Source organism: Fukomys damarensis, unplaced genomic scaffold, assembly GCF_012274545.1.
Source record: "Fukomys damarensis isolate Sample0158 unplaced genomic scaffold, DMR_v1.0_HiC HiC_scaffold_16, whole genome shotgun sequence".
Taxonomy (NCBI): domain Eukaryota; kingdom Metazoa; phylum Chordata; class Mammalia; order Rodentia; family Bathyergidae; genus Fukomys; species Fukomys damarensis.
The window spans coordinates 89060082-89074321 of NW_022900928.1; the positions used below are offsets into that span (position 1 = coordinate 89060082).

General features: G+C 50.8%; 1 protein-coding gene across 2 annotated transcripts; it reads right to left on the reverse strand.

Annotated features, from left to right (window-relative positions):
• Positions 1 to 6120: 6120 nt before the first annotated feature.
• Atp6v0e2 (ATPase H+ transporting V0 subunit e2) lies at positions 6121 to 10900 on the reverse strand. 2 transcript variants are annotated; one of them, XM_010619169.3, is made up of 4 exons: positions 10648 to 10900; positions 9352 to 9399; positions 7803 to 7944; positions 6121 to 7281 (listed from the first exon to the last, which is right to left on the reverse strand). In XM_010619169.3, exons 1-3 carry the CDS (start codon positions 10749 to 10751, stop codon positions 7851 to 7853), a joined length of 246 nt encoding a protein of 81 aa, XP_010617471.1. In that variant the 5' UTR covers positions 10752 to 10900; the 3' UTR covers positions 6121 to 7281; positions 7803 to 7850. The 2 variants fall into 2 exon arrangements, with proteins under 2 accessions (XP_010617471.1, XP_010617470.1); XM_010619168.3 differs by having other exon boundaries at positions 7821 to 7944; positions 10648 to 10840.
• Positions 10901 to 14240: the final 3340 nt, after the last annotated feature.

Consider the following 14240-nt stretch of genomic DNA (forward strand, 5'->3'; position numbering starts at 1 on the left):
GGCCAGCCGCACTTGGAACTTTGGGGTGGAGATGGAGGGGAAGGTTTGGGGTGTCTCCAGCAGATCAGGCCCGATGGGAAGAAAGGCTAAATACAGAGGAAAAAGCTGAAATCCATAGCAGGAGATTGCTGAGGGAAGGGTCCTGGCTAGACTGGCCTTAAGAGTTTGGAAGAAATAATTTTTTCTGACAGGGAAGGAAGAAGGATGTACCGTATGGTGGCAGGGATATATGGATCTCATTCAGGGTGGGGAAGAAACCAAGGCAGCCCAGGAGCCTACCTGTTGGCAGGGAAAAGTCAGCAATGGTAAAGGAAGCAGCCTTGGGCAGAGTGACCAGCAAGTGGAGGGAGGAGGCACCTCAGCACTTACCTTGACTCAATGAATTAAGACTTTCTCCTGCCTGCTCTCACCAGTCTTTTCCAAGAGCAAGAGCTTTCCAAGAGCAAGAGCAGCTATTTTGCAGGCCTTTTTCAGTTCTTTTTTTTTTTTTTGGTACTGGGGATGAACCCAAGGCCCTTGCACTGAGCTTTAAAAAAAAATTTTGGGGGGTACAGGGGATTGAACTTAGGTCCTTGTGCTTGTGAGGCAGGCGGCGGCACCACTGAACTAAATCCCTAGCCGGAGCTTTTAAAATTTTGAGACAGGTCTCACTAACTTGCCCAGGCTGAGCTCAAACTTGAGACCCTCCTGCCTCAGCAGATGCCACCACACTCTCAGTTTTTATTCTCAGGCCCAAAGACATCACCCCCTCTTCTCTCACCCAGAGGATGGAGGAGGGAGGAGTGTCTGTTCTTCCCCCCAGCCTCTCAACACCAAAATTGAACCCTGGAGCTGGGCGTGGTAGCACACACCTATAATCCCAGCACTCGGGAGGTTGAGGTAGGAGGATCACTGTGAGTTTGAGACCAGCCTGGACTACATACTGAGTTCCAGGTCAGTCTCAACTATAGTGAGATCCTGTCTCAAAAAAGAAAAGAAAAGAAAACAAAACAAAACAAATCGAACCCTGGGCTTTCTCAAGGAGCTGTATGCATCTCCAGTCCTTTTTACTTTTCCATTTTGAGACAGGGTCTCAGGAAGTCACTAAGTTGCCCAAACCGTGCTCAACTGGGCTCTTTCTGCCTCAGCAGGGATTACAGAAATGGGCCATCACAACTGGTTCACGAAGGGGATTTTAAAGCACACGCTGGGCCCTCAAACCTTGGATTTGTCCTCAATCCCAACTGTAAGGAGGTGGAAAGGTGATGTAAAAAAAGGACAGTAAAGAGTAAAACGAGGAAGAAAAATAATAGGCCCAAACACTACGTTTCTGAGTTTTGTCTCACATGTAAATTTGGCTATTTACAAAAAACGGAAGGGGAGCGGAAAGTGGTGGCAAACACCTGTGATCTCAGCAATCCGGGAGGCTGAGACTGTAAGACTATAAGCTAGAGCCCAGACTGGGAAATTCGGCAATTTAGGAGATCTAATCTCCAAAACAAAGGGGTCAGAGATGTAGCTCAATGCTCAGGCCGTGGTTCAGTTCCCGGGGACCTAAATGGAGGTGTTTGAAGTGAGCATCGTAAGATCCCACGTTATACATCAGTGGCATAAAAGGAGATCTCGCTAACAAGGCGCTGTGCTTTCACCGGAGGTCTGGGCCCATCAAACTCGGAGTGAGTGTGTGGTCGAGCTGGTCTACGCGGGCTGCAATCCTGTCTCTGCTACCTACCGCGGCGACCATATGCTGTGTGCGCGGGGACAATGGCAGGGCCACCTCACAGGCCTATCGCGGCTGGGGGAGAGGGGGCTCCGTCTGCAGCAGACTCGAGGCCGTTCCTGGGGCGAGGGCAGTGCTGGCGGACCCGGGGATTTCATTAGGGTGGGAGGGCAGGCTGGCGACAAGGGCACCACCGTGGGTGGCGTGGGTCCAGCAGCCCATGAGTGCAAAGTGGGGGCCACCTCGCCCCTCCTCGGCTCACCTTAGGACAGGTGCGGGCCAGGACCTCACACGCGTTCTCCCTCCCAGGCAGCCGCGCGGACCAGGCCAACAGGCTAGCAGTGGGAGGGGCCGCTTCCGGAAGTGGCGGTGTGCGGGAGGCGGGGGCGTCTCCGCTTGTCCCAGTCAGCCGTTGATGCTACAGGCCTGCGGCAGTGCGCAGGCGCGGGGAGCCGCCGCCGGAAGTGGAAATGCCGCTTGAAAGGCCTACTTCCGGTTGCTCTGTGCTGAGACGTGCTGGGTGGTCGAAGTTGGTTTTCTTTGTTTTTGTTTTGCAGTACTAGGATTTGAACCCAGCCCATTCGCACTGGGCTACATCCCATCTCCTATTTTTTATTTACAGACAGAGTCAGGCAAAGTTGCTAGATTCCCAGTCTGGGCTCGAACTTGTTATCCTCCTCTCTCAGCTTCCGGGAGTGCTGGGATAACCGGCTAGGGTGCAGTTTTTCCTTCACGCCTTCCTCGGAGGTTTGGCTGTTTGCATATCTCTCCAAGCTCCTGGCCCGGCCGTCCTTCAACCAGGCTACTGCAACAGGAGTATGCATACACTTTACTAATTATTTGCTGGTTTAAAATCTCACTTGATCCTCTATTCTTACTGATGGGCTACCTGGTGCTGGGATTGGTTCTCACTCTGATGCCCAGCATTCCTGAAAGCTTGGGTACCCCTTTCTCCCTGTGGTGCCCCACAGGGAAGACCAAATGAAAGGCTGATGGCACGGCTCAGGAGCCCAGCATCTTCCAGGGTTTATCAAGCCTCCTTTGCAGGGCTCGGGTGATGACTGAGTTTGGAAATCACTGAGGATCCAGGCCCTAGAGCAGCGGTTCCGAAGGCATATGTTTGACTTCCACAGGAGAGTTTCAAGATGGCTGGAGACACTTGGGTCTGTGACAATTGCAAGGGGAGGGACTATGCTGACATCTGGTGGGTACAGGTGAGGGATGCTGTTAAACATCTGAGTACACAGGACAGCTCCTTCTGGCCTCTCCAGACCCAGAGGATTGATCATTCAGCCCACACTGTCACCTTGTCCCCAGGGCCTCAGCACCAGAGCCCTTGCCAGCTGGTTTTAAATGCACCTGTGAGACTAACAAGGTAGAGTGTGGTATGGGACCCAGGGTTGAGCATTAGTAACACCTCTGCAGCCCAAGTGCGGAGTGTGACTCCCAAGCTGACCCCAGCAGCTCTGTTGCCTGTTTGTCAAGGACTTGCCCAAAGGGGAGTCTTGCTCCAGACCCGGAGGTACTGGCCCAGTAGATACTATCTGAAAACACACACACACACACACACGCACACACACACGCACGCACAGTCTATAAATGGCTAAGTGGTGCTATTTAATATTACTACCTCACCTTTTTTGTGGTGAGAACCATTAAAATCTACTTGATAATATGTTAGTATTCACCACGTTTTAACTGCAGTCAACATGTTGTTCCTCTTGTCTTAACTGGAGTGTTGTATCTGTTGACCAACATCTGTCTCCCCGGTGAGTGAGTCTTAGTTTGTTAACCAGAATGTGGCTGAGTTCACCCAGGACTTCAGCTGATGGCCCTTGCTATTCTGTGTTACAAGCCAAGCAAACCTGGTGGCTACCTTCAGACTTTGTTCCTGGAAACCATGAAGTCTAGTAAACAGGAAGTGGTTTTTGGCACACAGGGAGATTACTAGGGGAGGGGGCCACTGCCCAGCTCTTCATATTGCCACAATCATTAATTATCCTGTTTCTCTGCAAAGCAACAAAAAGTACCCAAGGACCTCTCTGCAGGGCTCCCTGGAGAGAGGGACCGTACCTGCCTCTCTCGTGGGAATCTGGGGGGATGGGCATCCCTCATCAATCAGTGTACCAGATCTCTCTGGGATGCCATTGCAGGAAAAATTCACAGGCAACTATTGGGGAGGCCTGGAACCAGAACACAGGTTGCAGGGTATTTCCAACTATTTGTCTTCCAGTTTCCCAAGCAGTGCCTGGCACCTAGCAATTGCTCAGTCCATGGTAGCTATTGGTGTTCTTACGAAATAGCCTTGGAGTATGCTTTATGCTGGAAACGATACTGTCAGAAGTACTGGTGCTCTTGGCTCAAAGCCATTGCTCTCAGACTAGGGTCTCTAACTTCAGCCCAGTACCCACGCCCAGGGTGATGTAAATTGGACTCTGGAAGTTTTTGCCCTCTCTGCAGGTGCTGCCCTTTGCTGGCCACACAGTGTACAGCCTAACTTACCTTGGCTACCTGGAGTTTTCTCAAGTGGGCTTTATCCAAGACCCAGTGGTCATCATGGCTGCTTCCTACTCTTATCACTTGGTATGGCTCAAGGGTACCTACTCTAGGCCACTGCCCATTTGTGGAGATTTAGGTGTCTTTATCTAGGACCTGGAAGACTTCCTCTGAAATGGCCTCATCTGGAGCATGGGGTATTTTCTCCCAGTCTCAGAGGGGATAGAATCCTGTGTTTATGCTCATCACCCTTTGGTTATTTTGTGCTTCCTGATCTGACCCGAACCTCTCATCACTCACTTCTCTGCTGTCACCTTGATTCTCCCTGGCAACGTCAGCTCATTGTCAGTAGTTATCAAATAAGATTGTTTTTGTAGCTTTAACTGTACCCAGCTTTTTCTATCCTTGACAAAACCTGCTGGCCCTGCACAGTCCTGCTGGGAAAGGCTAGGACGGAAGTCAGTCCTCCCCAAGGGAGTGGGGCAGTCCAGGCCAGAGTGCAGTAGACAGAGCTCAGCCTTCTGCCCTCCTTGACTGGCTATGCTGATGTCTGTGACACATAGGGGACCTTGAACATAGAGGCACCTTGGTACTCAGTGCTTGTCATTGGAGGGGAGATGCAACCCAAACAAACTGGATTGGCTGGACAGGCAATTGACTCTGACAAATTCTATCTTGTGCATGGAGTACCAAGCAAACTATAAGATGGGACGAAATTTCCCTATCAAAATGCTTCCAGTACCAAATTGGAGTTTGAAAGCAGTGAGTACCAAGGTCTGACTGTGCTTTAGTGTGTGGGACAAGAAGGCTAAGCCCTAGTTTGTTTCCTGATCTGCTTTCTTGAATAGCCCAGTCTGGACACCTCAGAAAGCAAGTGCTGCAGGTCCTCACCTCTCTCCCCACAACGCCCTGTGTGGGTCTCCAGGACCTGTGAACAGTGTCTCTTTATTTCCATCTCTGTCTCATCACTGAAGGACACCGCTACCTTAAAGGCTCTAACAGGGCCAGCCCTCAGTCCAGAGGTGCCCAGGGAGCAGGAAGTAGATCTGCTGGACTCCACCTCTGAGGAATGAGGCTGCTGCCCAGGTTTCCATGAGGATCAAGCATCACACACATCCTGGAAGTGTCAAGACACTCCAACGGTGCAATACAAGCTAAGAATCCAGAGAACAGGAACTGGGGTGGGGGAAGAAGCCCCTGTGATGAATTTGCCTGTTCCCAACATCCAGACTTGAGGTAGTGGGCACACAGCACTTCAAAAGCCTTTTATGAGCCAGGCATGGTGGCACATGCCTGTGATCCGAGCACTCTGGGCAGTAGAGGCAGGAGGACCACAACCTCAAGCCCAGCCTGGGCAACTTAGTGAGACCCTATCTCAACATTTTAAAAAGGGTGTGGGGGATGTAGATCAGTGTGAGACCCTGGATTCAATCAGTAGTACTACAAAAACTGAAACCCAAATGCTTTGTGGATCCCCCATTGCCCTTTGGATCAACAAAAGCCCCTCAACCAGCTCAAGGACCTCAGCCCGTTGGTTCAGCTTCATCTCTACTGAGTTCTACTCATGCTACTCCACACAGGAAGTTGGGCAGGCAGGTGCCAGTCCTCACAGCTCAACAATGAAGTCACTGTAGATATGGGACTTGCTTTATTGCACAAGCTGGGAGCCACCTCTCCATCATCTGGGACACGGGAGGGGTCCTTCAGGTTCTGCTTAACAACCTAGTTCTCTTCCTGGGCCTGGTTTGGGCCAAATCTGGGACAGTCAGGCCCAGGTCTCAGGAAGTTGTGGTCCTCTGTTCTATCTCCCACACATGTATCTCCAAGGACATCAGCTGCCAGTGCCCTTTCCTGTCCCTGATCTATCCAATGAAGAACTGGCAGCCAGCAGACTCAGCAGAGGCCAGTGTTTGCCCACCAAACTGTAATCTTGCATCACTTTTATTAGATATGAATTGGTTTTTCCGTCATGCTCGATACCTCCATCTCGCAGGAAGGCTGCAGAGGTGAGGGGAGGAAGGGGTTTGGGGAGCTGTGTCCATGTAGGGCCCCAAGCTAAGTGGCTGGCAGACCAGAGCTAAGGAATCTGGGTGAGATATATCAGAATCTACTGCTGCTCGAAAAACAAGTGAAAGGGCACTAAATAAATAATAATGAGTGAGGCTAGGGACCAGGCAAGGTGGGTGAGCTCTGTCCTCACAGCTCTGGGCACTAGAGTTTCTGTTCCTGCTCTGTCTCCTGGAAGAGCTCTAGGTTCCCCTGGTCTGACCGTGTATGACCTGAACTTCTGTCTCTCATTGTCCCCAGCACAGTGCCAGGTGCCCTGGGAGGGGGGACCCAGCACTCCAGTACCACTCAAACTGTCACCTGCTTCTTGTCCCCCCCAGCTCCGGTCACTTGGATGCTGCTGTGGGGAGTTTTGGGGTCTGCACCACCACAGCATGGTGAGGAATACAGGTTTCCCAAGGAGGCAGGATAGGAACAGTCACACTCAGTTCAACAGGGCCCAGGGAGGGGACAAAGCCATAGAGCCCCTCTAGGGATGGAAGGAACACAGGACAGAACATTCTGAGGAGACACAACTGCCCCAGAAAGTCATCAAGGGACCTCATAGCTACAAAGATCACTCAACATCTAGGATTCGGTCTTAGCCCGAAGTACTCTGTTGATTTTTAGTGTGTGACTGTTTCTCTACTAACACATTTTTCAGAAATTTCACATCTAACCTGACAGCACTGGGCACCTTACAGCTGATGGGGGACAGACCCTAACCTGGACCAAAGACACTGTCCTCACCTGTGCCCCACCTGTCAGAGGTGGAGCCCACCTGGGCCAGCTGCTCCCAGGACCTGCTGGGGAGGGAAGGAGAGGAGACCCCAGAGATACCCTGGCTCCAGCCTGGCTCTGGGCTTCCAGACCCCTGACTGGCTGGGAAGATGGGGTGTCCTAGAACCCACTGAACCCTGGGTGTGCGGATCCTGAGGTGCTAACACAGGGGAGGGCAAAGGGACCAGGACAGCCGTGGGGAAGGTAGGATGAAGATCACTAGGGACGTCAAGCCAGGGTCATCCAGAACACTGGGATACCTGAAAAGCACATGACATTAAAGTCACCATCTTGTTACAAGGACCCCCTGAGCCCCTCTCTGGAAACCCATCTCAGCCCTGCCCCAGTCACTCAACATACCCTCATCATCCTTGTTTTTTGTTTTGTTTGTTTTTTGGGACAGGGTCTCGCTACGTAGTTGAGACTGACCTGGAACTCACTATGTAGCCCAGGCTGGTCTTGACCTCACAGTGATCCTCCTGCCTCAGCCTCCCGAGTGCTGGGATTACAGGCGTGCACCACCACACTCAGCCTGCCCTTCTGTTGAGGCTGGTGTCACCTGGGACATATTCAGTCTCCCCTGCCACCCCATGGCTTACCAATCCCACAGCCACATGTGTGTGTGACATCCCTCTGGAAGAAGCCCTGTGTGGGCACAAAATGGCCCTGGTGACTAGCACAGCACAGGCAGAGAGTCACAGGTCAGCCTTTTTTTTGCTTTGCTAAATACCTGAATCTAACTGAGAACTGTCCCATAGCCCCGCCTTCCCTTCCTCCTCACCTGCTGTCCCCCTGGTACCTTGAGGCCACACGCAGGGGTGTCTCTTGGTCACTCCCACAGGAAGCGCACATACCAGATGGTCTCGTTCTTCAGCTGGGGCCCGAACAGGGGGTTCATCTGGGCCAGAATGGCAATAAGCCAGCTGCCAGGGACAGGAGTGTAAGGGGGGATGGGCACAGAAGGGACCCACACCCATGCCATGCCAACGGAGGCCTTGGTCTCTTTTCTGCTCACCAGGGACCATCAGCTAAACTACAGGTGGCAGGGCCCATGTCCTTGACATATGCTGCACCTGAGCCACACCCTTAGCCCCAGACTGACTTTCTTTCTTTCTCTTTAGTTCGATCGTTCTTCCTTCCTTCCTGTCCCTCTTCCTTCCTCTTTCTTTCTTTCTTCCCTCCCTCTTTTTTTTTTTTTGGTACTGGGATTGAATTCGGGACCTTGCACTTGCAAGGCAGGTGCAGTGCCACTGAGCTAAATCCCTGGCCCTTTTCTTTCTTTTGTAGTATTGGGGATTGAACCCCACAGCCTTTGCATTACATCTCTAGCACTTTTAAAATTGTTTTACTTTGAGACAGTCTTGGTAGGTTGCTAAGTTGCCCAAGCTTACAATCCTCCTGCCTCAGCACCCCAGAATGCTGAGATTACAGGCCTATGCCACCAAATCTGGTTTCTTTTAAAAGAATCTGCTACTTTTTTAAAAGAATCAGCATCTTGTCACTTCATCTGTCTGTCTGGGTTGTTCTGAATTAAGAGTACCCAAATATGCCCATAAAATAATGTGTGAGAGGAAATCCTGTAGTCTTCATGTGGTTTGACTGGTAATAAGAAAGTGCATCCCCAAAACTTGAACTTGAACTTTTCCCTTGGTTTGGCAGCCAGGGCGATTTCAACCAGAAAAAAATGTAACTGCAGGACTGGGCTAGATGGAGGGGGTATCCTTCTTTTTTTTTTAAAGGAACAGCATGGACACTGAGAACTGGGAACTGAGTCCCCTTGAATTGTGACTTAGAATGTTTTTTCTGTATTCTCAGAGTAACCTTCCCAAGCATGATGAGTGTTTTTGTAGTCTAGTGGTTCTAAACTAGCTACATTTGATAGAGATGCTCATCAAAACAGACTCCTGCCAGGCATAGTGCCCCACACTGCAATCCCTGCACTCTGAGAGCTTGAGGCAGGAAGATCACAAGTTCAAGCTAGCCCAGAAAGAAAGAAAGGGAAAGAAAGAAAACTAACAAGGGCTGGGATGTAGCTCAATGCAAAGGCCCTGGGTTCATGTCTCAGTACTGAAAACAAAATAAAAAGAGATTCCCAAGTGTAAGCCTGAGAGCCAGGATCTGCTGAGTCTAGAGTGAAGCCCAAAAGCTAGAGCTGAACAATCTATCCAGGCGTTTCTGATGCCCATTCAGGTTCACTGGGCAACTCATTCATCTCAGGGGTAGGATACTCAGCCCCGTGTTGTTACAAAGCTTGTGTAGCAGACAGATGGGCAGCACAGTCAGAGTCAGAAGGGTGGATAAAGGACAAAGTTGGCAAGGGTGGTACTCACAAGAGGTAACAGCACACAGCAGTGGCTACCAGCATGGTGATGATCACCCTGCAACAGAAGAGGGCACAGGTCAGGTTGGGTGACAGCACTCTCAGATGGCCTGGCCAGGCTGAAGAAACAGCTCTCAGCATCAGCTGTTCCACAGGCCCTTCTGATGCTCCCTGGACACAGGGTGAGAACTGCCACCCGGAAAACAGAAGCTCTCAGTGTCCCCTCCGGTGGAGGCCTGCCCTGCCCACAGAAGTGACAGTGCCAATCCTGCCTTTATCTCCCTTCTCTACCACCCAACATTTCTTCAACTTATTGCAGACCTGCTGGGGAAAGGTACCACTCCGATGTGGCATGACACTGTGAAGTGGCCTGGGGGATTCAAAGTTCATTGAACGACAAGGAAAACAACAGCCAAGAAGACAGGGCAAGAAGCAAGGATACTGTGAGCCATTTCTGAGGCTGGGTTGTTATAGGAGAACAGCATCTGAAGATGTAAGCTTAAAACACAGCAGGAGGGCCATCAAGAACTCTAGGAGAGTTGCCAGGGAATTGACGCTAAAATGTTTTACAAAGTGGAGCTGTGAGACCCATCAGCCCTGCAGATTTTTAAAAACAAAGGCAACAGACATCTCTCCAAGCAGCTCCAAGCTGAAGCTCGCACGAATCCACAGCAGGGCCTGCAACCTCTGATTAAAGCTCTTCAAGTTTCTGCTGAAGACTTGTTCCCTCTTTCAACATTACTCAGGACTTAGGCCAGTCCTGGCTGAGCACTTGTGGACAAAGGGAGAACATTTTATAACCGAGGATATGACGAAGCAGTGACTAGTGCATGTACAGAAATCTGCTAGGGAACCTTCCAAAAATAATGCCCGCTGAAAATGATCCGGCGCATAAAATGTGCCGCGCACTGGCGAATGTTTTAAGTGCATTATTGAGTAATCCCCACCCAGCCTTATGAGGCAGGCGTTAGCATCATGCCCATTTACTACGGAGAAACTGAGGCTCAAGGGCACACAGCTGGCAAGGCAGGGAGACACTGCACCGGAGCCCACCCCTCCCGGCTGCAGGAGACGACGCCTGGCTATCTCCATGTCGCCTGCTCCTTGTCTAGGCGTCTGTCTGCCCTTTTGCCCCGGACTACGGTCTGAACGCGGCCCAGGAGCAGAGACTCGGCGAAGGCGACCCGGAGAGGCGCCTCAGGACTGGTGCTGGCGGCAGGTCAGGATGCCGCCCCCCGGGGTGAAGAGGTGGCCCGGGACAGGGGAGAAGGGAAGAGGGGAGCCAGGGCCTGTGCGCCTTCCTTACCCGCGGTTAGGTCCCTTCGGCACGAACCAGGGCCCGGCGATGCCGATGAGGCCCCAGAACGTGGTGAAGATGATGACTGGGAGGGCAAAGGAGTGTGCCGTCATGGCCGGGGCGGGGATGACCAGAGGGATGCAGGCGAGAGAAGCAGGTGCGGCAGACTCAAGTCCCGGACCCTGCAAGGGGCAGAGAACATGCGCACTGGGACCACAGAGCCGGGAAGCTCGGCCAGGCCGATCTGCGCACGCGCATGTCCGGCTCCAGACTGGCCCGGTGTCATTCAACAGCAAGGGGGCGGGCCTTCGAGGAATCCACTTGTTGACTGGCTCAGTGAGGTCACGCCCCTCTCGAGAGGCTTGTTGCGCCACAGCAGTAGCTGCCCTCAGGTCTGTGTAGCCCTTGTGTCTCTCCGGCTCCTACCTTAATCCCAAAGACCCAGGAGTTTGGGGCCACCCAGAATTATCTCCTCCCGGGTCACACGCTGCGCCAGGCTACCTGAGAGCGCCCTCCTCCTCGGCCCACGTTCTTCCCACCCCGGGCTGCTGGGGTCGGGGAGCGGGCAGGTAACTGGAGCTGGGGACATTCAGGAGATGGCAGGGCCTTCTGCAGGCATCAGCCCAGGGAGGACCAAGCAAGGCCTTTGAGATTAACCTTTGAGCTAAAATCCCTTCTGTACAGATCAGTGGCTCCAGAAGGAAGCTGTAGCAGCAGATGCAGCCCCAACATAGCCTTCCACACTTACTCCCTGGATTCAGTGGTTCTATTGCATAGGAAATGGATTGATCCCCGCATGATGGAGAAGGGAAATGCACCTGTCCTCGAACCGACGCCTGCCCACTGTTTTTGTATTTGTTTTTTTAATGCTGTACCAGGGATTGAACTCAGGACCTTGTTCTAGCAAGGTGGTCCTGCCAGCTGCTTTCCAAGAGCAGGACCTGTCACCTCCACCTTCCCATGTGCTAGTTTAACATGCAAGTGTGTGTGGAGGGGGGGATTGTTTACAAAGATACTAGGCTTGAGCCTTCATTATATACATGGAAGATGGAGGTAGGAAAGAGGAGGTGCATAAAGATCTTAGGTATAAAATACCATCCTAGCTTTCTAGGGGTGTCTAATCCAGGTGAAGAGTGATATGTTGTAATAAAACCATAATGCTGTCCAGACTGGGATAAGAGTCCCTATGATCAAAGTAGTCATTGTGTTGAGACTTCGGTGAAGGCTCACCAGGGGAGGTGAGATTTTAGCCAGATTATAAAGAATGGTTAGGCTTCCCTTCCAGAGTGTGTGCTGTTAGGAACATTGGCCCTGGAAGAGGAAGCATTTGGCACTAATGGGATGGCATAAAACTGGCTGGTCCTACAGTCCTACATAAGATCACCACTACAGTTCATGGCAGTCAGTCAAAGAAATCTACTTCTCTGAACTGTTTCAGAAAAGCAATTGTTTGTAACAGCTAAAACTTGGAAACAGCCCAGTTGCCCATCAGTTGGAGACTGGATAAAGAAGATGTGGTTTTTCTATAAAATGGAGTATGACTCAGCCATAAAAATGAGAAAGTAGAGTCATTCACAGGAAAATGGATGCATATTGAGGCCATACTCTTAAGTGAAATAAATAGAACACACATATGTAAATACCGAACAGTTTCTTTGGTGTGAAAAACTAAAAGTGTAACTAAGATCCAAATTGTATAACCAGTGATGTGAAATAGGAAGAAAAGGGCTAAAGTTGTTGGGGAAGTGGGAAAAATAGGGGAAAGGAAATAAGGGAAAAGAAAAATATGAGAAAAGGAAAAAATGGAAACAGTCTTTGTAAATAGGGAAGGGAGGAGGGGGTGGGAGGAGTATGGGGAAAAATGAGAACCAACATCTGTCATGTAAAGGTACAAGATCCCAATAATGAATGTGACTGTACTGTATACTTAAAAAGTACCAATAAACTCAATAAAAAAGAAAAACAACTCCATGTGAAATAACAAGCACAGAGTGAAGTATATTTCCGGTTTGTGCCTTGCTCAGTTTAAACAGCAGCTTGCTTTAGGTGCCCAGAGCCTCTGCTCTGTTCCAGCAGGGTCTGATGTTTCATTTCTGTCTGGGTTTGCATATGTATTGTGTCATCTGTTTGGCTCCTCTTTTGTGGTCTGTAGTCCACGAGGGGCTCAAAGTCATACCTTGGCTCTACTCCAACCCTGGGAGCCTCATCTGCATTGCAGGTCCAGCTGTTCCCCAGAACATGACTTAATGATATGGTACCCCTAAGGGTAAATGTCCACCTCACTAAGTAGGTCCCCAGTATGTAGTTTCTTATCATCACATAGTCATTTCATAGAGCTTTGTTTTTAGCTGACAGGGATCTTAGAGGCTAAAGTAATCCATTCCCTTTTTGAGTGATAAAAAGAAAGTAACTCCCCCAAGGCCACACAGTTGAATGGTAAAAGAACTGAACTCTGGGCCAAGGCTTCTTGTGCCTAATGCAGTCTTGCACACACCCTAGAGGCCCCCAGGGGCTTGCATCCAGCCAGAGGACACTGCTTTCCCAGGCACAATGGTAAGGCCGAGGTCCTGTTGTCAGGCCCTCTGCCCCTTCGACCCCTGATGTGTTCCTTTGTGGTCTCATATGGGACTTCTGCCATGGCTCCCAAGAGTGTTTTGGGCACATTGGCAAGTTTCAGCATCTTCCAGAGAGTGGAGTTCTCACATTGGTGACACCTACCTTCATCTTGACATAGATTTGGGCACTGGTGGATACCTAGGAAGAGCAAAAGCAGGAGCCACTGACAGGTGATGTAAAGTATCCCTGCATCTCCCCAGCATGGAGAGCAGGACACTGGGCAGGTATAGGAGGCCACCGTCAGAGCCTCAGGCATGACTGAGATGCCTCTGCAAATACAAGCCATTCTATGTCTGTGTTTTGCATGCATGCAGGTTTAGGATTTATGAAACTATGGCTCCCCACCATGCACACTACTGCCAAAGCAGAGATGGTTTGCAGATTTGGAGAACTTTGGACGAAAGATTCCCAGAACCTCAACAGAGGCCCCAAGGAACCCCCTTAGCCAGGTAGGTCTTGAAGTAGCATCTTCTGAACTTCTGCCCAGAGCTCACTGCACTCAGCCTTGGTGACCCATCTGGTGGACCATCTAATTGGCCCACAAACTGGCATCCTTCAACTCTCCTATCCCTGTGTCCTCTCTGATGGGAATGTGAGGAAACGGTTTGTTTTTTGAGACAAGGTCTAGATATTAGTTCAGTCTGGCCTCAAACTCATGGCAATTTTCCTGCCTCAGCCTCCCAAGTGCTGGGATTACAGGTGTGCCACTACCCCCAGCTCACTCAGGAACTCTTGAGATCCATCTAGGCTGTGTCAGCTCCTGTTCACTCTCAGGGGTGCACATCTAACATGGATACCTTTTACACTCCAAAATGCTTCATCCTGCGGGCCCCTGAATGCCCAAGTTCTTCTCTGCAAACTTCCACTGTCCCCTGCCTGTTTATCTCCAGAAAGAGGGAAGATAAAGACGGATGATGATGATGATGATGATGGTTTGCAGTGCTAGATATTGAACTCAGGGCCTTCGCTCTGAGCTACATCTCCAG